The sequence below is a fragment of the Salvia hispanica genome, chromosome 4, assembly GCF_023119035.1.
Source record: "Salvia hispanica cultivar TCC Black 2014 chromosome 4, UniMelb_Shisp_WGS_1.0, whole genome shotgun sequence".
In the NCBI taxonomy this organism is placed as follows: Eukaryota; Viridiplantae; Streptophyta; class Magnoliopsida; order Lamiales; family Lamiaceae; genus Salvia; species Salvia hispanica.
The window spans coordinates 2,003,698-2,025,993 of NC_062968.1; the positions used below are offsets into that span (position 1 = coordinate 2,003,698).

Sequence of the window (22,296 nt, forward strand, 5' to 3'; positions counted from 1 at the left end):
TTAATTTTTTTGAAATATTTTAGTTCTATAATTTAACATTTCAAACATTATTTTTGTATTTTCTAATTTTTGGTAAAAAAAAACTATATGTTAGTTCTCACATAAAAAAAGTACTCATTGACACTAATTAAATTATGTTTCGATTTTAAGATTATTTTTATTGTTTGATTCGAATTCGATTTCGATTCACGATATTTAGTTCCTGGATCCGCCATTGGCCACTCGGGTCCATCGCCCACTTGGGTCCATCGCCGTTGCCTTGCCAGCCAAGAAAGTTAGTCGTGTAGGGTTCAGTTTGGAAGTAAAATATAATCGGGGGCCTTAGCTGCAATTTATCATTTTATTAGGGTTTGAGGATCTCCAAGGCCACGCACTTTATATCTCCACTGGTCAGCTTCTTCCCACACTCTTTTCGCAGCAGCCTCAGCCTCCGATTTCAAGTGAGCTTTCTCAATCATTACTTTTCTTCATTAAATTAACAAGAAAATTTATGTGTGTGTTCTGATTCATGCTTCGATTTTATCGGCTACGGTTTAATTTGAATCTGAGCAAACGGATTATTGCTTAAAGTTTATTAGATCAGATATTTTAATTTGATGCAAGTTCTTTTCTGATTTTTGAAAAAAATTCTCATGTGTTTTTTATCTGTTCATCGGTATATTCTAGATATCTATTGATTTGATCAAGTGTCGGCTGCTTCCGGAATTTAATTTTTGTGTTGATCGAGAATTTTTTTTCGATTCTGCATCTAGCTTTCTCTTATGAACTAATCACTTTTGTATATCTGTTTACTTAAATAAACACACTTACTCTTTTGTTACAAGATCTAGTATGCTTGACCGGCTAACAGTTAGGCAGCTTGTTGGCTGATATTATGTTTCTTCGTTTGATTCATAGGATGATCATATGTGTTCTGCAGCTAAGTTGTGTATGACTGAAAATTTATAATGTTTTTCGTTTTTATGTTTTGACTGTGTACTGTTTCATATATATAAGAATTCTTATGTGATTTGTGATAGTTTGAGCATTGCTAGCAGGATCTCATAGTCACATGCTTTTAGATTCTCATTTATTTTTATGTTGCTGCTTGCAGGTAATTTGTCATATTTGTGAAGACTACCAGAATCAGTCAAAATGGTACTTGGAAGGAATCACTTGTGGTTGAAACCTATTTATCAGATTATGTGATATTATCTAACGCTGAGTACACAATTCAATTTTGCAGGTGAAGTTCACAGCAGATGAGCTTCGTGCCATTATGGACCTCAAGCATAACATCCGTAATATGTCTGTTATTGCCCATGTTGATCATGGTAAGCTGGCTGCATTATTCATACAATTTTTTTTACAATCAACTCCATTATGAATGAATTGCCTGGTGTGATTTTCTACAATGAAAGTTGAAGTAACATTTACTTGTGCTGTTGTTGCAGGAAAGTCCACACTAACAGATTCTCTTGTTGCTGCTGCTGGAATTATTGCCCAAGAGGTTGCTGGGGATGTTAGAATGACAGACACTAGAGCTGATGAAGCTGAACGTGGTATCACCATCAAGTCGACCGGCATCTCATTGTACTATCAAATGAGTGATGAGTCCTTGAAGAGTTATAAGGGAGAGCGCCACAAGAACGATTACCTCATCAATCTTATTGATTCGCCTGGGCACGTTGATTTCTCTTCTGAAGTGACTGCTGCACTCCGTATCACTGATGGTGCTCTTGTGGTGGTGGACTGTGTTGAAGGTGTGTGCGTCCAGACCGAGACTGTCCTTCGCCAGGCACTTGGTGAGAGAATTAGGCCCGTCTTGACTGTTAACAAGATGGACAGATGTTTCCTTGAACTCCAAGTGGACGGAGAGGAAGCATACCAGACATTCCAGAGGGTTATTGAAAATGCCAATGTAATCATGGCCACATATGAGGATCCGTTACTTGGTGATGTTCAGGTTTACCCAGAGAAAGGGACTGTTGCCTTTTCTGCTGGTCTGCACGGCTGGGCTTTTACTTTGACAAACTTTGCTAAGATGTACGCAGCCAAGTTTGGTGTTGATGAGTCCAAGATGATGGAAAGGCTCTGGGGAGAGAATTTCTTTGACCCAGCCACGAAGAAGTGGACCACCAAGCCTACTGGATCTGCCACCTGCAAACGTGGTTTTGTTCAGTTCTGCTATGAACCCATCAAGCAGATCATCAATACGTGCATGAATGACCAGAAAGACAAGTTGTGGCCTATGTTGCAGAAGCTTGGCATAACGATGAAGTCTGACGAGAAGGATTTGATGGGGAAAGCTTTGATGAAGCGTGTTATGCAAACATGGCTTCCTGCCAGCTCTGCTCTGTTGGAGATGATGATATTCCATCTTCCCTCACCCGCCACAGCTCAAAAGTATCGTGTCGAGAACCTGTACGAGGGACCTCTTGATGATCAGTATGCAACTGCTATCAGGAACTGTGATCCTGATGGTCCTCTCATGCTCTACGTATCTAAGATGATTCCAGCCTCTGACAAAGGCAGGTTTTTTGCTTTTGGCCGTGTGTTTGCTGGGAAAGTCTCAACTGGTTTGAAGGTCAGAATCATGGGCCCGAACTACATTCCTGGTGAGAAAAAGGACTTGTACACCAAGAGTGTTCAGAGAACTGTTATCTGGATGGGTAAGAAGCAGGAAACAGTGGAAGATGTGCCTTGTGGTAACACAGTGGCTTTGGTTGGTCTTGATCAGTTCATCACCAAGAATGCTACCTTGACAAACGAGAAAGAAGTTGATGCTCATCCAATCAAAGCCATGAAGTTCTCTGTCTCACCTGTGGTTCGTGTTGCTGTGCAGTGCAAGGTTGCGTCTGACCTACCAAAGCTTGTTGAAGGTCTGAAGCGTTTGGCCAAATCTGACCCTATGGTTGTCTGTACCATGGAGGAATCCGGTGAGCATATTGTTGCTGGGGCTGGAGAGTTGCATCTTGAGATCTGTTTGAAGGACTTGCAGGATGATTTCATGGGCGGTGCTGAGATTATAAAATCTGATCCCGTTGTTTCCTTCCGTGAGACGGTCCTGGAGAGGTCGTGCCGTACAGTTATGAGCAAATCACCTAACAAGCACAACAGGCTGTACATGGAAGCAAGACCAATGGAAGAGGGTTTGGCTGAGGCCATCGATGATGGGCGCATTGGCCCAAGGGATGATCCCAAGATTCGGTCAAAGATCCTGGCAGAAGAATTTGGGTGGGACAAGGAGCTTGCTAAGAAAATTTGGTGCTTCGGTCCTGAAACAACTGGACCCAACATGGTCGTGGATATGTGTAAGGGAGTGCAGTACCTGAATGAAATCAAGGACTCTGTTGTTGCTGGTTTCCAATGGGCGTCTAAGGAAGGTGCACTGGCTGAAGAAAACATGCGTGGCATTTGCTACGAGGTTTGTGATGTGGTTCTTCATGCTGATGCTATTCACAGAGGTGGTGGGCAGGTTATTCCCACTGCAAGGAGGGTCATCTATGCCTCCCAGCTTACAGCCAAGCCTCGTCTTTTGGAGCCCGTCTACCTTGTTGAGATCCAGGCACCTGAGCAAGCTCTTGGTGGAATCTACAGTGTGCTGAATCAGAAGCGTGGCCATGTGTTTGAGGAAATGCAGAGGCCAGGCACTCCTCTCTACAACATCAAGGCGTACCTTCCGGTCATTGAGTCCTTTGGTTTCTCAAGTACTCTGAGAGCTGCAACCTCTGGGCAGGCGTTCCCACAGTGCGTGTTTGATCACTGGGAGATGATGGCTTCGGATCCTCTTGAACCAGGTACCCAGGCGTCTACCCTCGTCACCGATATTCGCAAGAGGAAGGGTTTGAAGGAGAACATGACTCCTCTGTCCGAGTTCGAGGACCGGCTATGAGCGGCGACTGTTATCAAGTTTGTATTAATCGTCTTTTGTTGGACCTTAATTGTGGCTACTCGGTTTTGATTATTCTCTCTATTTTTCCTGTCTATTAGGGTACATTGTATCACTTTCAACATACTTATTTATCATTACGGCTTTACAATACTGTAAAGTCTGTGATAATATAATTTTGAGTTGCCCATTTTAATTAAAAACTGCATGTGTTCTTAAGGTGCTACTCACTGTGGAGTCGGGTGAGCTCGATCGATTTCGGATATGTGCCGAGGTGAACTCAATCGAGCCCATCGTTCTGGAATAATAGGCGCTCGATGTGCTGAAAATGTGAACGTTTTGTACCAAACTACATATTCTCAAATTCGATTAAACATCATTAAACATGAAACTTCTTTATATATATACATAAACTAATAGTTCGTTTTAATTTTGTATTCTTTATACTTCCTCCATCCACCAACACAAGGGGAGTTTTGAGCCATAACGAGTTTTAAGAATGTGGCAGAAAGTTGGTTGCAAAGTTTAGTGGAAGCTGGGTCTTATTTTTATATATATTAATTTTATAATAAAATGTAAGTGAGTAATTATTATCCCTTAGATTTTAATTATACTTTACTGGTCACTAAATTTTTTATAATTTTTATAATATATAAATAATTATACAAAAGATTTAATATTTCTGACTATTATAGTTCACTATTTACACTAAGGGCGTGTTCACTATAGAACATTTCCATATCTAACATTTGGAAGAATTAAATTTTTTAAAGAATTGAGTCATAATTAGCCACATAAATAATTCATTTTCCCATTGTTTAGTATCCTAGAATTGGCCCAAATAAATACCTAAAATAAAGACTTTTGACCTAATACAATTATGGAAGGACAAATTTACCCCTCCACTCCCAAAAAGGAGAGAGAAGAAAATGAGGTGGAAGGGTAGGGCAATAAATCATTCTAAGTCCAATTCTTGGGATTCGTTTGTTTGCCTTGGTTGGGTAGGACAGGAAAGTGTGGATACTTTCTACATTTTCATGTTAGAGCATCCACAATGCAAATAGGTCAGCCATAGGCCAGCCACTCTCTCTTCAAGCCACATCAGCAGCACTAAAAATTCACCTGCCACATCAGATTTAGGCCAGCCATAGGCCAGCCACAATAAAAATAATTCAAAAAATACTGCATTTAGGGAATTAAAATTACGATTAAATTACAGAATTAAATTTACGAGATATATACGGAAAAATTCATTAATTGCATTAAAAAAGGTACATAGATAAAAAAAAAATTACATAATAAAGAAAAAAAACTATCGTCGTGCAGTCCTCCGTGCCCACAACTCTTCAATTATATCCTTTTGGAGTTGAATATGAGCATCCACTTGGCGCATGTCGGCATATTCCTTGAGGCGGCCGACTTCATCGAGAGGTACCCCACGTCGTACGCTAGGGGTGGCCGTTCCGTGACTTGGACCGGCTTCATCGTCATTGGCCCAACTAGTCGGTTGTACGCCTTCGTCTTCGACGATCATGTTGTGCATGATAATGCAGGCGTACATTATTTGGGAAACGCATTGGACATCCCACAAACGCGTTGGACCCTTAATTGCCGCCCATCGAGGACCGGAGCACACCAAATGCGCGCTCCACGTCCTTGCGCGCCGACTCCTGTCGTTACGCAAAGTAGGCCTTCCTTTCATCACTTGCGTGCTGATCGTCTTCACAAAGACGAGGCCACCTAGGGTATATCTCATACGCCAAGTAGTAGCCCATATCATGCCGGTTGCCGTTGGCCACAAATAAGACGGCTGGACCGATGCCCTGACACTTCTCGTTGAAGAGGGACGACGAGTTCGGGACGTTGAGGTCGTTGTTCGACCCGGCTACCCCAAAATACGCATGCAAGATCCACAGCCGGTAATCAGCTACGGCCTCGAGGATCATCGTGGGATTCTTTGACTTGTAGCCGGTCGTGTAGGCCCCCTTCCAGCGGTCGGGACAGTTCTTCCACTCCCAATGCATACAATCTATCTTTGCCTAACATCCTCGGGGAACCCATGCCGCTCCTCGTGCATCTCGCATCAAATTCTGGCAATCTTGGGGAGTAGGGCTTCGAAGGAACTACTCACCGAAAATGTTTATCACGCACTCACAGAAAAACTTCAGACATTCCAGAGCTGTCGTCTCACCGATGTGGAGGTACTCATCCCACATGTCTGCCGCGCCTCCGTAGGCCAACTGTCCGCCGGGTGGCCGAGTCTCGGGACGAACGCGGCGACCGCCGGCTGAGCGTGCGTGCGGCCCGGCCGAGAAAGGCGGCTAATCCGACCAGCCCTAGATTTGCTCCAAGATTTACTAAATTTTGCAGATCTTTTTCCTTCTATGATGAGGAATAATCTTCCCTTATAAATAGGACCTCAAGCTTCATCAAAAAGAGTTTTTTCACACAACAAGAAAAACACATTCATAGAGATCAAAAGCTAGAGTACTTCAATTGTGCAAGGAGTTGGAGAAGGATTTCAAGAACATCAAAAACGACAAGGATTCAACCTACTGGTTTTATTTGCTTTAGTTTTATGTTGGGATTTTTTTCCCCTTCAATCTATTTTTTTTATTTTTATTGGGTCATGTGTAACTAAACTCATAGGTTTTAGGGATGTTTTAGTAGCAATTTTTGGTTATACTTTTTTTCTATTCAATATCTTTTGTTTTACTTTGTTTTTTTCCCTAAGTTAATCTGATCTTAATAATTGAGTGATACAATTATGTATGATTCAATACAATTTTGCTTCAAAAACTGTGATAGAGTTCAAAGCGGTTAGATCCCTTAGTAGACACTAGGTTGCCCTTTAAAAACGCCTTTAAATTGGGGTGAGGATTTTTAAGGGTCTTAGGAGTTTTTTGGAGTTATGTGTTAGGATTAAAAAACCCAATGTTAGTAATAAACGTTTGTTGCAGGCATAAGCTAGGTGACTCGTCCTTTCAAAGTATTGCTTAGGGGTATTGTAGTTTGGAATTTGTAAAACCCATAAAGGAAAACCCCCGGGGAACCCCACCCCTCTACATCTTTTCTCCCCGTGATTTGCTTGCATTTAGTTGTTTTTTGTTTTTAATTTTTCTTTTTTTTAAAAGTTTCCAAAAATTCTTGTTTCTCCGGTTTGTAATTGAGTTCTAAAATTTTGAAGATAGACCTTTGTGTACATCTTCCCCCGGTTTAAAAAATCCCCTTTAAAACCCTTTTCTTTACTTTTTTCCACCTTGTATACTTGGGGTATTTATAGTGCAAATAAAAAGTGCATCAAGTTTTTTGGGGCCGTTGCGGGGGCAATTCCCTTTTGGGTGATATCTTCAAAACCCCGGGTAATTTTACTACTTTGGATTTTAATCGCTTTCATTTTTATTTTATTTTATTTATTTTATTTTTTTTTTTTCTTTTTGTTTTTTAAAGGATTTTTCGGGGAGGAAATCCATGTGGTTATTTTTATGGCCGGCATAGGGGATCGCACTCGATCCCCCGGGGTTTTGATTACTCCTATGATGCCAAATCGTTCTAATGATTATGAAACATGTGCGAATTTTGGAGGATCCAACCCCCCTCCCCCGGGTTTGGGGGGTTACGGGAAAATTTGCATTTCGAGGTTCTCCCCCCATAGAAAAGGGGCCCAACAAAGGTTGGAGAATTTGGAAAAAAACCGGCGCCTTGGAAAGGGGTTGGCAAACCTGGGGCCCCCCCTTTTAAATCGGGACAAGAAGGTGCCTTAGAGTCCGATTGTAGTTCAGAAAGTGTATTCTCATTCTACCATTTGGTTGTTAAGAAAGTAACCTAGGTTTGCAAAATTCTTATTTTATTCAATTACGATTTGACAAATATACCATCATTATAATTTTGTATTGACAATTCTATCCTTGCTGAACCCTAAAATGAAAAAAACTCATTTATTAAAATCTCCCGCCTTAATAATTCGACTCCTTCAGCTGCTCACTACAAAACTCTGTCGCAGAGAGTGTGGGATAGAAATCAAATACCGCAAATCAGAGTTGGTCGAAGGCTTCTTCAACCTCGGCGGTAGGTTTTCTGTTCGTGATTTATGTTATTGTTTACATTTGTGTGATTCAAAAATTGGAATTGTACGCTGTCGTGTTAGTTTGCAATTTCAATTTCCTGCTAAATGAAGGTTCGAGGGTTATTAGTTATTCAATAGTCGGAGTATTGTGATTTATGGACCAAGCTAAAGAAGTGGTAACTACTTTGAAATTTTCTGGTGCAGAACCAGAGCACATCAATGTCATCCCAACATATGGGTAGTAATATGGAAGATGGTGGTAACCAGGACGACGATGGAATCAACTTGGCTGGTAGAAGGTCCGTGAAATCCGACAGGTCGCGATGTTGTTGGTCAGTGCGCGAGGAAGAGATCCTCATAGCAATAATGAAGAAGCTGACCACTGCAGGATGGAAGTCCGATAACGGATTTAGGGCCGGTTATCTTGTCCGTTGTAGGGAGGTTATCAAGCGTGAATTTTCCAAAACCGATATATGCGTTCAACCCCACATCTACTCGAAGGTCTCAACTTGGAAGAAGAATTATTCTTCGCTCTTGAACATCATTAACCGAAGTGGTGTTGGATTCAATTCCGATGGTGACTACAAAATCGAATGCGACGATGAGCAGTGGTCACAGATTGGGCAGGTTTGAACTAAAATTTATAAACAATCTGGTAGAGAGTGACCTTGTCTGTTTCATATGAAGGTTGTTTCAAATTATAGTGTCTCCTGTTCTTATGAGTATATATGTTTGCATCATACCCTGTGATTATTTGTCCTATTTTAGGTATCATATTTGAAGCTGGTACACTTATTTTGTTATGTGAATTACTTTGGACAGAAAGATAGTAACGCACGGTATATGCACAACAAGTCTTGGTCAATAATCGAAGATTGGAAGGAGATATTCGGTAAGGATCGGGCTGATGGAGCAAAAATTATAGATGTTGGGGATGCGGCTGCCAAGCCCTATGGCAACAAAGCTGAACAGGGTGAGGACGGTGTTAGTTCGCAGCACATGACACTTGACGAGCTATTCCCAGACGAAGTCTTCCCTGAAAGTTTTCTCCCTGAGATGGTTGACGAGAACAGGTCTGTTACTCAGGGCGCTACCCCTACCCCAAAACCATTGAAGAAAATCCTCAAGAAAAGGAAGATGGACGACAAACTGGACGGAATCATTACACTGATGACCCGTATTCATGAGGACACAAATGAGCGCCTAAAAGAGATTTCAACTAGGATTGTGTATGATTTCGATCTTAGTACAAAGAGGGCTGAAATTTTCGACCAAATGCAAGGTATACCGGGTCTTACTTTGAAACAACAATTCTACATTTCGAAGAAGCTAGTGAAGGAGCCCGAGATTATGGATCTCTTTAGGGGATTGTCAGAGATTGCTTGTCCCGCGTTTGTGTTTGACCTCTTGGAAATTGATGGGAAACTTTGAGCAATCAATGCATTATATTAATGTATACCGGGTATTAGTTTTTGCTTAAGTTTTACCTATTCGCGTATCTATTCTGCGAAGGACTTTCACATATTAGGAAGAAATTACTATTCTTCATATTAAACTTGGCTTTTGAAAATCCCGGTTGAAGACATATGTAATCTTTTGTAGTAGTATTTGGATATCTTAAGTTTGTCAGAACCATATATGTATTTTGGGATGACTTATGCATTATGACTCTGTGTGTTGATTTCATTATGTCTTGTGTATTTGATACCATCCTATTGTTGATTTCATAAGCAGAGGCCCATAATTTGGCCAAAAAATATGTCATTTAACTTCATTACTTACTAATGATGAGTTCAATTATTGTTGATGCTCCATTTAGTCGGCTACGTTGCTGAAAAAAAATGTTTTACTCCAAGATTTACCAAAGCGTGCATGCTGGATTTGTTTCTTTAATGAAATCTCATACTTTGTTTGACCATTTCGGCTGCTCACTAAAGCATACATCCCATTGAAGATAACATCCCTCATTAAAGCATAAATCTTATTGAAGATAACACTCCATACAACATGGTTCAAACATACACATTGAAGACACTAACAAATAGACAACAATTGTCCCTACTTTGGAGGCCACTACCTTGCATGATACATCCAAAACATAGAACTGGCCAGCTTGCATCATACATCCAAAACATAGAACTGACCGACCATAAAACATAGAATGCGAAAAAAAGAAGGAAAGATAATAGAGGGACGATAGATATTCGTAGTAAATCAAACCGCTAAGGGGCTGTTTTGCGGGAAGTAGGGGACGGACTCCACGATGCACACGAAGACCCTTTGGGTGACGAATATAACTGCTTCATAAGCGGCATGAAGCAAGCAAGGGACTTGTTCGAAGAAATTTCATCGGGGCATTGATATACATTCTGAAAGTGTGAATTATATTAAATCACAATATTTTGGAGCTTAAGTGATTTAATCTTATTTGTCACTATCAATTTCATATACTCTATGTGCCGAAAATATCTTCAATATATTAGAGTATTGGAATACAGGGTCCCCTTATTCCCACAACACCTTCTTAGTGTAGAACTAGAGACTAAATATTAGCCATTGGATTTTAATTTAGTGGATGAGATTAGATCTCCTACATCTTAAATTCGTATTTCATACTATGAATTAAATTGTTCAGCCAAAGGGCATCTTAGTCATTTTGTAAATGAGTGTAACTGGGTAAAAATGAATCTTACGTAAATCAAGGGAGGTTGTATTAGGGTGAAACGAAAAGTTACCCTTTCACTCTTCCCGCTCAACGTTTCATCTTCCTCCCACTCTCTTCTCCCCTAACGTGGCGTGTCTTACTCCCATTATCTTCACCCATTCACCGATTAATTCCTTCACTCGGCATTCTCCACCACAGCTTATCTGTGTAATTTCAACATGGTGGAGACAAGAACTGGAAAACTGAACGGTATTTGTTTTCTCCACCATTTTTACCATTGTACGAAAACCTTACAACCTAACCTCAAAAATTTTGGTTTTAGATGAGAGGATGTTGCGCTCCAAAACTTCATCTGGTGTCGGTGAGTTGAAAGCATTTGTTAATTTTGTTTAGATTTTGTGTTTTCAAATTCTCATTTTGCTTCAAATAATTTCAGCGCATATGGTAATTTAGTTCATCCTTTATGTTTTCTGATTCTCGTTTTAATGGGTAAAGTTAAGGCCATATGGTAATTTAGTTCATCCTTTATGTTTTCTGAATTTGTGTTTTCAAATTCTTGTTTTGTTTTCTGATTTTGTGTTTTCCGATTCTCGTTTTACTTCAACCTAGTACAACTGCATTCAATTGGAAAAAGTAAACCGGGACGCCCTCCTAATAACAAACCCATGTCCACCGCAAATCAAATCCAACCAAACCGTTCTGGTGAGCCATCCACAATTCAGGAATTTTAATTTTGGTCCACACTTTTTTGTTTGATTTTAGTTCATTAAAGTGTTCGTTTTTTTCGTTCAAGCATCGGTCAATCGAATAAAGTATGGTATGATGTAACTGAAGTAATGAAGTTATTCGATGAAGTATTTTGAATATCAGCTGAAGTATTTATTGGATGAAAATGAGAATGATTTAGCTGAAGTTATGAAGTTATTCGGTGAAGTATTTTGAACATCAGCTGAAGTATTTATTGGATGAAAATGAGAATGATTTAGCTGAAGTTATTTAATTATAAAATGAAGTCGTTTCTACTTCTGATGAAGTATTTATTTCTGATTTGTGTCGTTTGGTGGTTTTGTGAATGATTTATGTGTGTGATGTATGAAGTGTTTTCATTTTAAGATGAATTGGTTCTAATCCCTTTTTATGTATAGGTCATAAAAATTGTGTGAATAAGATGAATACATGTGATTGTATGATGATATGAAATGATTATTTGATCTCTAAGATCAATCCATTCTATGCATTTGATTCATTATGTATGTTTTTTTATTTGAACTTGTTGTGCATAGAGAAAACAATAGCTGCATCTAGTAAGGAGATTGCTGCTGACAGTAAAAAAGGAAAATCTGTAAATGATCGACAAGAGAAGGTTAAGAAATTACTTCATTCTTGTATGCCGGTCAGCGTGCTAAAAGGTTTGAATCACGAGACATTTCTTGTTTGTTTTTTAAGTACAAAATGTGAAATTTGTGCATTCAATTGAATAATGTGTTTTTGTATGGTAGAAATGATGAAAACGGGTGGCTCGTTAGTATGTGGTGGAAATGATACAGCAAGGACGAACCCGCATAAGATAATTACACCACAAATAGAAGGTTAGGCAGGCAATCGATTGTTATACCAAATTTTAGATGCGTAGATTGCATGTAATGCTGAATTAATTATTTAATAAGCTGAAGTATCTCCTAAATGGCATATATGCATTTTGGGAATGGAGTGGTTTCATATTATTGTTTATTATCTGATACTTTCATGAGCTTCAAAAGTTGATCGAGAACGAGCTAATAAAGAAAGGAAGTCAAAACAGAACAACGACATAGTACAGAAAGGCAAGGGCAATAAAAACAATGATGGAAACAATGATCCTACTTCAGGACCCGATAATTCCAAAGGTGTGTTTTATTAAATTATAAGTGTAATACGTTCTGTATGATTATCCATACTGACAATAAATCCTTATTTTAGGATCGAAGCGAAACAGAACAATGGATGAAGAGTTTGTTGGGGAAGCTGATAAAGACTCAACAAAAGCTAGAGGAAAAGGGAAGAAACAGAGAAAGGAAGCTGCTAAGCAGTCATCTGGACAGCCCATCAAATCAACAAATTCTGATGATGAAGTTGAGAGTCTATGCTTAAAGAGAAGCCCCAGACAGTTCGTCAAAATGATGGAGGTGCTAAATGATGAGCAGATGGCTTCCGTAGAAGAAATGGGGTTCAGCCACCTAGTACACTACAAGGTGGCATCAATTCCACATAAACTCGCGTATGAAATAATTCATGCCTTTGATCAAGACAGTTGCGGCGTGAAGTATCAACGTGGCATACTCCATCTCTGAAGACGTGCATGCGACATTTGGGTTGCCTAAAGGGCCAAATAGGATCATGACTAATGGCCATCAAAAGAAAGGGAAGTTTGTTGATGAGCTTGCAGCTGCTGTGAATAGGACATTCAGGGATGTATGACACTGAGATTAAAAGAAAAAAAGTTCATTCACTTTTATGAACTTTTGTGAAATATATTTCACTACTACGAACAAAATTATACATCAATATATTTTATATGAAAAATGTTCACTGCGATTAACAGAACAAATATTCCAACTACCTAGCTCTAGTTCTTCATCCTCGGATGATTCGGAGTCAGAATCAAAAAGTGAGCCGCCAACCGGAGATTGTAACTCATCGAATATTGACCCATGATTGTAGTTAATATTTTCTGTAGAAGTAGTTCCACATATGTTTCCTGCTTCGGGAGAAAATTCAGTTGAGTGAGAAGGATTGCTCGAGTCGTCCATTGATATACTAGTAAAGTCCGTTCCAGGCGTAAAGCTGTTTGAAGAATCCACACAACGAAATAAGACGAAGAAGTAAAGAAATGATAGTTGAAGATTGCGAATGAATATAATTGGGATTAGTTTATATAGAGAGATTGAACTGTGCAAATTAGCAGATTCAATGGCAAATGAAGAGTTGATTAGAATTGTGTGAATATCATTATCATATTAACATGTGTGAATATATTAGAAGATTGAATTGCAAATGAAGAGTGCAGTAGAATCGTGTGAAAATCATTGCCATATTAACTTGTCTGAAATCAAGGAAAACAAAATAACTGTCAAAGTTACAATTGCAAAATAAGCCCCCACACGTTACTTGCATAATATTATATTATATGTAGACAATATTTAATAATATTTGAGATAATTAATTATGACCATAATATTATAAAAATGGGTGGACAAGATTTGTTCTCTAGTTCGGTCATTAAAATTGGTTCTACATTGAATACAATCCTTGGAATACATATATATATATATATGCTAGGGAAAATAAAATAAATAAAATGCTATTTTGATTAGCTCAGATACATACCTTGAATAAAAAAATAAATCTTTTCTATACCCTATTCATCTTTCTTCTCCATGCCGCCTCACAATTCCCTGTTTGTTCTTTCCATAATTTTTCTTTGTGCAAACACAGATTTCTCTCGGCCTCTTCAAAAATAGTAAATAAATCATTTCACCAATTAGAAATTGTAAACAAATCAATTCACAAATTTCAGTAATAGATTAAAATAACATATGAAAATGGCATCTTAAAACAGCCCTACAGGTTACAATCAAGAGCTGAAAATGTCAACAACTTAAAAAAAATTCAAGTCTCGGTCACCAAATGTTCACAAAAGAGTAGCTTAGTTGGAAATACCAAGAAAATGAAATGAAGTGCTAAGGTTACATCAAAGAGATCACAACATTCTAAATTATATATTCTGTCGCTCAGCCCATATTTCTCTAGCTAGATCATATCTTTTCTTATTCCACGCTGTTGTTGGCTCAACACAAGTGATATGTTCACCAAGCACCTCATCATTATCACTCTCGTTGCCATCTTCATTTTGACTGCTCAGCTCAGTCTCAATCGGATCGACCTCTATTTGGCTACGTATGAAATTGTGAAGTAAGAAACATGCAATAATAAGGCTGGTTTGGATCTCTATTGGGTAGAAACTTGCACAGCGGAGTATACCTCATCGCATCTTCAGCACGGCGCAAAAGAGCGCTCTATTACATTCCTTGTCTTTGCGTGCCTCAAGTTAAACAACTCCTCCGTCGTCTGCGGGGCTTGGCTACCAGGGCCCCACTCCTTCAAATGATAGCGAACTCCCTTGAACGGGGTCATAAATCCATCACTATTTGAGTACCCACTATCACAGAGATAATATTTACCTAATGAACAATAAAACAACAAGGTGTGCATAAATAATTGCATTGATATGAAGAATAATGTACCAAATAAGTAATACAAATAATTCTGTCAAAGTGACACACAATTGTTACCTTTAGGCAATTTAAGGCCAAGTGGTCGGCTAATCGCTTCGCATAAAATCCGTGAATCCCAGCAGATCCCTCTCATCCAAGTAGGATATAAATGAATCGGAATTGTGGGTCACAAACGGCAAGTGTGTTGGTTGTGATATGACCTTTCCTATTGCGGTAACACGGTGTGTCTGCAATAGGCACCCGAACATTGATATATGTCCCGTCTAGAGCTCCAAGGCACCCTTGAGTAAGATATTTACAAAAGAAAATAAACATTCATATTTATTCGGCCTAAAAAGAATTCAATTATAACAAAACATATATGGATCGAGTAAGCACACCTTAAACCACTTCCAACGTCGGTCCGTGCAGTCATCGCCTACAGCCGTGGGTTTCACCAAAAACAAATTATGAAGAGTAAGCACTCCACGAAACACAATGTGTACGTAGCGTGACACAGTTTGGGAAGATCGCATGAAATCATAACATACTACTCGAAGTTTCTTATGGTGAGATAGAACACATAAGAACATGGCTACTTGTTCCTCGACAGTAACAAATTTCTGGTCAATTAAGCCGGCACGGCCACGGAGAAGACGACACAAACGCCCAAAAGTATTTCTATCCATCCGTAAATTATCAATGCATGACCGGTCTGAGACACGCACTAGCCTATCTAAATACTTAACATGGTCAGGTATTCTATCAAGCAGTTCCCATTGGTCACCTCTAATTGAGCGTTTCCTCTTACAGATCCTAGGACCAAGCATTTTTAGCGTCAAAGCTATCAACAAAAGATTTATTTGCTGATTCCTTATAATTTGATCAATCAAAATCATCACAGTAGTCGTTTCGTGACACCTATGCACAACCTAAATGGAGGAGAATAGAATATGCGTGTGATTGAACATGAGCAAGGTAAAAAGCTGGCAAAATCAAACATCAAAAATTGTATATGAAGGAAGAATTTTATTCTATAAACACAAAAATAGAATTGCAATATCATCTTAAGATTCAATTATTTTCTATTATTAACATCATTATATCAATAATTGCATAATATTTTTCAATTCATACCTTTGTTTTGGGGAGAGTACGAACACACCAACAAATAGATTACAGGAAGAGCAAACATAAATCTCACCAATTACAAACTCAACACTCCATCTGGGTATAATAAATCTCAATTTACATTCAGTAGAGTCGTTTCAAATCGACAACCATGGCAAGATGTAAAAGTCGGCCCGTTGTGGTACACCTACCTTGCGACCTTCGTCTTCGTTACCCATGGAGAATCCAGAGTCAATTGGTATCCTCCGAACTGAACGCAATTGACGGCAGTGAAATTGATGTTCAGACCAAAATAAGCGTAACAAGCGGCCGATTAATCGATTAATCTCCGCGTAACAAGCGGCAGCTCAATCGATTAGTCATTGGAGGAAGAAATTGTGTGGCGCCGACGGATTTGGCTGAATTTGGCGAAGAGGGGAGGAGAATGTGATAAATGGAGAAGGGACTGAGGCGTATAATTTGTAACTATGGTGATCTGTGTACTTTCTGAAAAATCAGATAGTGCTCTATACCAAGAAAAAGTGTGGTTAGTCTATTCTCCAGTTGGGTAGATACGTATCTTAATTGCAAGCGGGTCAATATTTTTATACCGGGTTCATGAGGTAGGCTAACATGGCAACCAAAGTATGGAGATAGATTAGAAAAGGCCTCTTATCTATGCCTACCATGCCAACCAAACCACCCCTTAGTGGAGTTTTCAATGCAAACCCAATTCTTACATATTTGAAAGATTTAATGCTCCCCCAATTCTCCCCAATTCTTTTCTACAGTGCAGCCCTCTGCTATTTGGGAGGCCCCCAACAATTAATTAGTTTACTATGAACAATCATAATACCAAGAATTGACCTAAAAATTGGCTAATTGTTCCAGAGTGAATATGTCCTAACTAATAATATGAAAGAAAAGAACCAAAACACATAAGGAAGAGAAGGTTTTCGAGATGTATGTGATTGATTATTTGAAGAGTGTGTAATATATTTAATAATTTTTGTTATTCATACAACATGCATATTTTTTTGGCATTCATCTCAAAAAATAGCCTTCGTGAAAAAAACCAATTAAATACTAATGGATTATAGCACAGTTAGTACTGCTGAGCTGTAGTGACCTTAAAGTTACGGGTTCAAACCTTGCTATATGCTTGGAGAATTTCGGCCTTCAATCACAAATTCAGTCGAACAAAAGATTCGACCAAAAGCGGGTTCGATACAACCGTGATCAAACCAAAAAAATTATCAATTAAATCATGTATATTTTGTCATTAATTATTGCCAATCCTTTGAAATTTTATAAGTCCAAATTATTATGTTCTCAAAGGGTCAACATTCAAAATCTTTTCTTAAAATATACAATGAAAAAACTTGGGCATCAAGCATAAAATTAGTACGAGTGGCTATAAAACTCTACCTTCCAAATCATTTATTTAAATACACACTAAAGAACTTGGACACCAAGCATAAAATTACAGACAAGGCGAGCAACCTTCTAACTCATCACATCTCTATCTTCAACTTGACCCGTAAGTGTTTCATAGGCTCTTATTCGTTATTGCGTATTACCGATTTTCAATTTTCAATTTTCAATTTTTTTGTCCATAAAGTGATTTTTCATGGATTTTGATAATATCCCAATTGTTTGATCACTTTAGTTGGTTATGATATGGTTCAGTTAGATGTGTTTTATTTATTTACTTTGGTATAGAAAGCAAGCTAATGTGTGTTATTTATTTAGTTTGAGGGATGCATCTATTCTATTGGCTGAAAATGATATGTAGTTTGATTATGAAAATGATTCGTAGTTTGATTATTTATTGCTACGTAAGCTTAATCTCTTGTATTCATGGTGTAACGTATTATGCTACTAGTATTTGTAACTTGTATGGAGAAAACGTACTATATTGATTTATTTATAAGCGTATATGATATGCAGATAGGGATTCTCAACACACGAGTTAAACCACTACCATTTTTATTTTTCTAGTTTTTAGTGTTTAAATTCACCTAGATTTAATGTAAATAGCTATACAAAAGCATTTAACACGTATATTTGTTTAAAATTTTGTGAAAGAAGATGTGATTTTTTATTAATTAGCTATTAATTTATATTATTATTATTATGATAGATTATTAAACAATAAAAACAAGGAGTATTATTTACCTAAATATGCATAGATCCTGAAATTAAAAAAATTTACATACTGAATTTTTCAAAAGTTACAAAATGTACTCTTGTTACTTTCATTCTCTTCTTAAAAAAAACCAAAATTTTAAAATGAAGGATCAAATTAACATTAAACAAGCATATCCTCAATTCTTTTTCTTCCAAAGTTAATGTGAGACTAATTTTGTTGGTTTGATTCAATTCCTTTAAATATTTCACAAAAACCAGAAAATTTGTACTCCTAATTAAACCATATCTACAATTTTATAAATATTTCATTATTTATTTTAAGGAAGGGCTATTATAGCAATTATGAAAAGTATAGTTTCCTAAATTCGATATAATTGAGGGAGGTGAGTGAAATTTATAACTTATATTAGGGTTTGACGAAGGCCTTCGTCGCACACTTTAAATCTCTAGTGGTCTGCTCTCCTCTGCTGCCGCTAGAGCTCATTTCCCCTCTCATCTCAAGTAAGTTTCATCTCTCTCATCCTTTTTATTTCGGATTTTTACTGTATAGCATATCCTGTTACTATAATCTGGTTGAATTCGACCAAATCAATCATTACTTCGATTTTATTGGATCAGTTACTTTGATTTTGTGTGCAAGGTGAATTCGATGCTAAAATATCCGTTTGCTATGTTTTTCGATGATATGTATATTGATTATCTATTTGAAGATTGTTGCTTGCTTTTCATCTAGATTAGGGATTTGTTAGTTGTACTTGGACATCATGATGTTTGATTGCAATTTCTGTAATTGCATAAGTTGAAACTATTGGGTTAGTCATCGTTTTATTTGATTTAGGTTTCGTCGTTTTATTCATTGAATGCGTGAATGTCAGATTCGGCTATGTATTCTGAATCTGACTAGCTTTCTTTACACAAATTGATCGATTTTCTTCACATGTAATTGGTGCATTTCACATAACAATTTCATGATATAAGTAATTTATAAACCTTGATTAATTAACCTGATACTTTCTTGTCTGCTCATAGAGGAATATTAAATTTATGATCATTGGAGATAGTTAGTATTCTAACATGCCTGTATGAGAAGATATAGTACATATCTGTTTTTAATAGATTCTCAGCTGTTGTTATTAATTGCAGGTAATTTAGCTGACTCGTGAGATTATTGGAATCCATCAAAATGGTATGTGGATTGAATCAGTTTGGTTTTAACCTATTTATGTTGAGCGATCCGATCTGACATTTTATGCATGATTGATGTTTGCAGGTGAAGTTCACAGCTGATGAGCTCCGTGCCATTATGGACCTCAAGCATAACATTCGTAACATGTCTGTTATTGCCCATGTTGATCATGGTAAGCAAGCCTTAGTATTGATACAATTTTTTTGTACAAGCATCTGTATTTTGAATGAATTGCCTGGTATGATCCTCTAGTAAGAAAGAAGTAATATTAACTTGTGGATGGTGTTGCAGGAAAGTCCACCCTAACAGATTCTCTTGTTGCTGCTGCTGGAATTATTGCCCAAGAGGTTGCTGGGGATGTCAGGATGACAGACACTAGAGCTGATGAAGCTGAACGTGGTATCACTATCAAGTCTACTGGTATCTCATTGTACTATCAAATGAGTGATGAGTCCTTGAAGAGTTATAAGGGAGAGCGCCACAAGAACGATTACCTCATCAATCTTATTGATTCGCCCGGGCACGTTGATTTCTCTTCTGAAGTGACTGCCGCACTCCGTATCACTGATGGTGCTCTTGTGGTGGTGGACTGTGTTGAAGGCGTGTGCGTACAGACCGAGACTGTCCTTCGACAGGCACTTGGTGAAAGAATTAGGCCCGTCTTGACTGTTAACAAGATGGACAGATGTTTCCTTGAACTCCAAGTGGACGGAGAGGAAGCATATCAGACATTCCAGAGGGTTATTGAAAATGCCAATGTCATCATGGCCACATATGAGGATCCGTTGCTTGGTGATGTTCAGGTTTACCCAGAGAAGGGGACTGTTGCCTTTTCTGCTGGTCTGCACGGTTGGGCTTTTACTTTGACAAACTTTGCTAAGATGTACGCAGCCAAGTTTGGTGTTGATGAGTCCAAGATGATGGAAAGGCTTTGGGGAGAGAATTTCTTTGACCCAGCCACTAAGAAGTGGACCACCAAGCCTACTGGATCCGCCACCTGCAAACGTGGTTTTGTTCAGTTCTGCTATGAACCTATAAAGATGATCATCAACACCTGCATGAATGACCAGAAAGACAAGCTGTGGCCAATGTTGCAGAAGCTTGGCATCACGATGAAGTCTGACGAGAAGGATTTGATGGGGAAAGCTTTGATGAAGCGTGTTATGCAAACATGGCTTCCTGCCAGCTCTGCTCTGTTGGAGATGATGATATTCCATCTTCCCTCACCCGCCACAGCTCAAAAGTATCGTGTCGAGAACCTGTACGAGGGACCTCTTGATGATCAGTATGCAACTGCCATCAGGAACTGTGATCCTGATGGTCCTCTCATGCTATACGTATCTAAGATGATTCCAGCCTCTGACAAAGGCAGGTTCTTTGCTTTTGGCCGTGTGTTTGCTGGGAAAGTCTCAACTGGTTTGAAGGTCAGAATCATGGGCCCGAACTATGTTCCTGGTGAGAAAAAGGACTTGTACACCAAGAGTGTTCAGAGAACTGTTATCTGGATGGGTAAGAAGCAGGAAACAGTGGAAGATGTGCCTTGTGGTAACACAGTGGCTTTGGTTGGTCTTGATCAGTTCATCACCAAGAATGCTACCCTGACAAACGAGAAAGAAGTAGATGCTCATCCAATCAAAGCGATGAAGTTCTCTGTCTCACCTGTGGTTCGTGTTGCTGTGCAGTGCAAGGTTGCATCTGACCTACCAAAGCTTGTTGAAGGTCTGAAGCGTTTGGCCAAATCTGACCCTATGGTTGTCTGTACCATGGAGGAATCCGGTGAGCATATTGTTGCTGGGGCTGGAGAGCTGCATCTTGAGATCTGTTTGAAGGACTTGCAGGATGATTTTATGGGCGGTGCTGAGATTATAAAATCTGATCCTGTTGTTTCATTCCGTGAGACGGTCCTGGAGAGGTCGTGCCGTACAGTTATGAGCAAATCACCTAACAAGCACAACAGGCTGTACATGGAAGCAAGACCAATGGAAGAGGGTTTGGCTGAGGCCATCGATGATGGGCGCATTGGGCCAAGGGATGATCCCAAGATTCGGTCAAAGATCTTGGCAGAGGAATTTGGGTGGGACAAGGAGCTTGCTAAGAAAATTTGGTGCTTTGGTCCTGAAACGACTGGTCCCAACATGGTCGTGGATATGTGTAAGGGAGTGCAGTACCTGAATGAAATCAAGGACTCTGTTGTTGCTGGTTTCCAATGGGCGTCTAAGGAAGGTGCACTGGCTGAAGAAAACATGCGAGGCATTTGCTACGAGGTTTGTGATGTAGTTCTTCACGCTGATGCTATTCACAGAGGTGGTGGGCAGGTTATTCCCACTGCGAGGAGGGTCATCTATGCCTCCCAGCTTACAGCCAAGCCTCGTCTTTTGGAGCCCGTGTACCTTGTCGAGATCCAGGCACCTGAGCAAGCTCTTGGTGGAATCTACAGTGTGCTGAATCAGAAGCGTGGTCATGTGTTCGAGGAAATGCAGAGGCCAGGCACTCCTCTCTACAACATCAAGGCGTACCTTCCAGTTATCGAATCCTTTGGTTTCTCAAGTACCCTTAGAGCTGCAACCTCTGGGCAGGCGTTCCCGCAGTGCGTGTTTGATCACTGGGAGATGATGGCTTCGGATCCTCTTGAACCAGGTACCCAGGCTTCAACCCTCGTCACTGATATTCGCAAGAGGAAGGGTTTGAAGGAGAACATGACTCCTCTGTCCGAGTTTGAGGACAGGCTGTGAGTTGCTGTGCTGTTAAATTTTGTGTTTGTCCGAACTTTGTCAGTTATGTGCCCTTTGTGGCTTCGTTACCTAATTTTGTTGCTAGTGGTTTTGTACCCTTTTTTAATGTACTATGATGAACGAGTTGCGTCAGGATTTTGTTATTGAGTGTTTTCTGTTTATGTGATACTCCTACTTTCAAATTTTCACTCTCATCTGGTTCATTTGCTCTAATTCTTCAATTTCACTTTGTTATATAAGTATTTTGCCTTTTTTTTTTTCC

General features: G+C 39.0%; 3 protein-coding genes across 6 annotated transcripts; 2 read left to right on the forward strand and 1 right to left on the reverse strand.

The window, feature by feature from the left end:
* The first annotated feature begins 337 nt into the window (after nt 1-337).
* On the forward strand, nt 338-4,074 carry LOC125218890 (elongation factor 2). Its single transcript, XM_048120684.1, has 4 exons — nt 338-440; nt 1,094-1,137; nt 1,226-1,313; nt 1,434-4,074. The coding sequence occupies exons 2-4, from the start codon at nt 1,135-1,137 to the stop codon at nt 3,872-3,874; spliced, it is 2,532 nt and encodes an 843-aa protein (XP_047976641.1). The 5' UTR covers nt 338-440; nt 1,094-1,134; the 3' UTR covers nt 3,875-4,074.
* Nucleotides 4,075-14,144: 10,070 nt separating this feature from the next.
* Nucleotides 14,145-16,669, reverse strand: LOC125218892. 3 transcript variants are annotated; one of them, XR_007176044.1, is made up of 5 exons: nt 16,178-16,546; nt 15,257-15,294; nt 14,934-15,157; nt 14,623-14,822; nt 14,145-14,534 (listed from the first exon to the last, which is right to left on the reverse strand). XR_007176044.1 is itself a non-coding variant. In XM_048120686.1 (4 exons), the coding sequence occupies exons 1-3, from the start codon at nt 16,202-16,204 to the stop codon at nt 15,140-15,142; spliced, it is 576 nt and encodes a 191-aa protein (XP_047976643.1). In that variant the 5' UTR covers nt 16,205-16,669; the 3' UTR covers nt 14,145-14,822; nt 14,934-15,139. The 3 variants fall into 3 exon arrangements, 1 of the variants encoding a protein (XP_047976643.1); XR_007176043.1 differs by having other exon boundaries at nt 15,257-16,543; XM_048120686.1 differs by having other exon boundaries at nt 14,145-14,822; nt 15,257-15,787; nt 16,178-16,669.
* Nucleotides 16,670-18,519: 1,850 nt separating this feature from the next.
* Nucleotides 18,520-22,222, forward strand: LOC125218889 (elongation factor 2-like). 2 transcript variants are annotated; one of them, XM_048120681.1, is made up of 4 exons: nt 18,520-18,617; nt 19,260-19,302; nt 19,387-19,474; nt 19,594-22,222. In XM_048120681.1, exons 2-4 carry the CDS (start codon nt 19,300-19,302, stop codon nt 22,032-22,034), a joined length of 2,532 nt encoding a protein of 843 aa, XP_047976638.1. In that variant the 5' UTR covers nt 18,520-18,617; nt 19,260-19,299; the 3' UTR covers nt 22,035-22,222. The 2 variants fall into 2 exon arrangements, with proteins under 2 accessions (XP_047976638.1, XP_047976639.1); XM_048120682.1 differs by lacking the exon at nt 18,520-18,617 and having other exon boundaries at nt 19,243-19,302.
* The last annotated feature ends 74 nt before the right edge of the window (nt 22,223-22,296 follow it).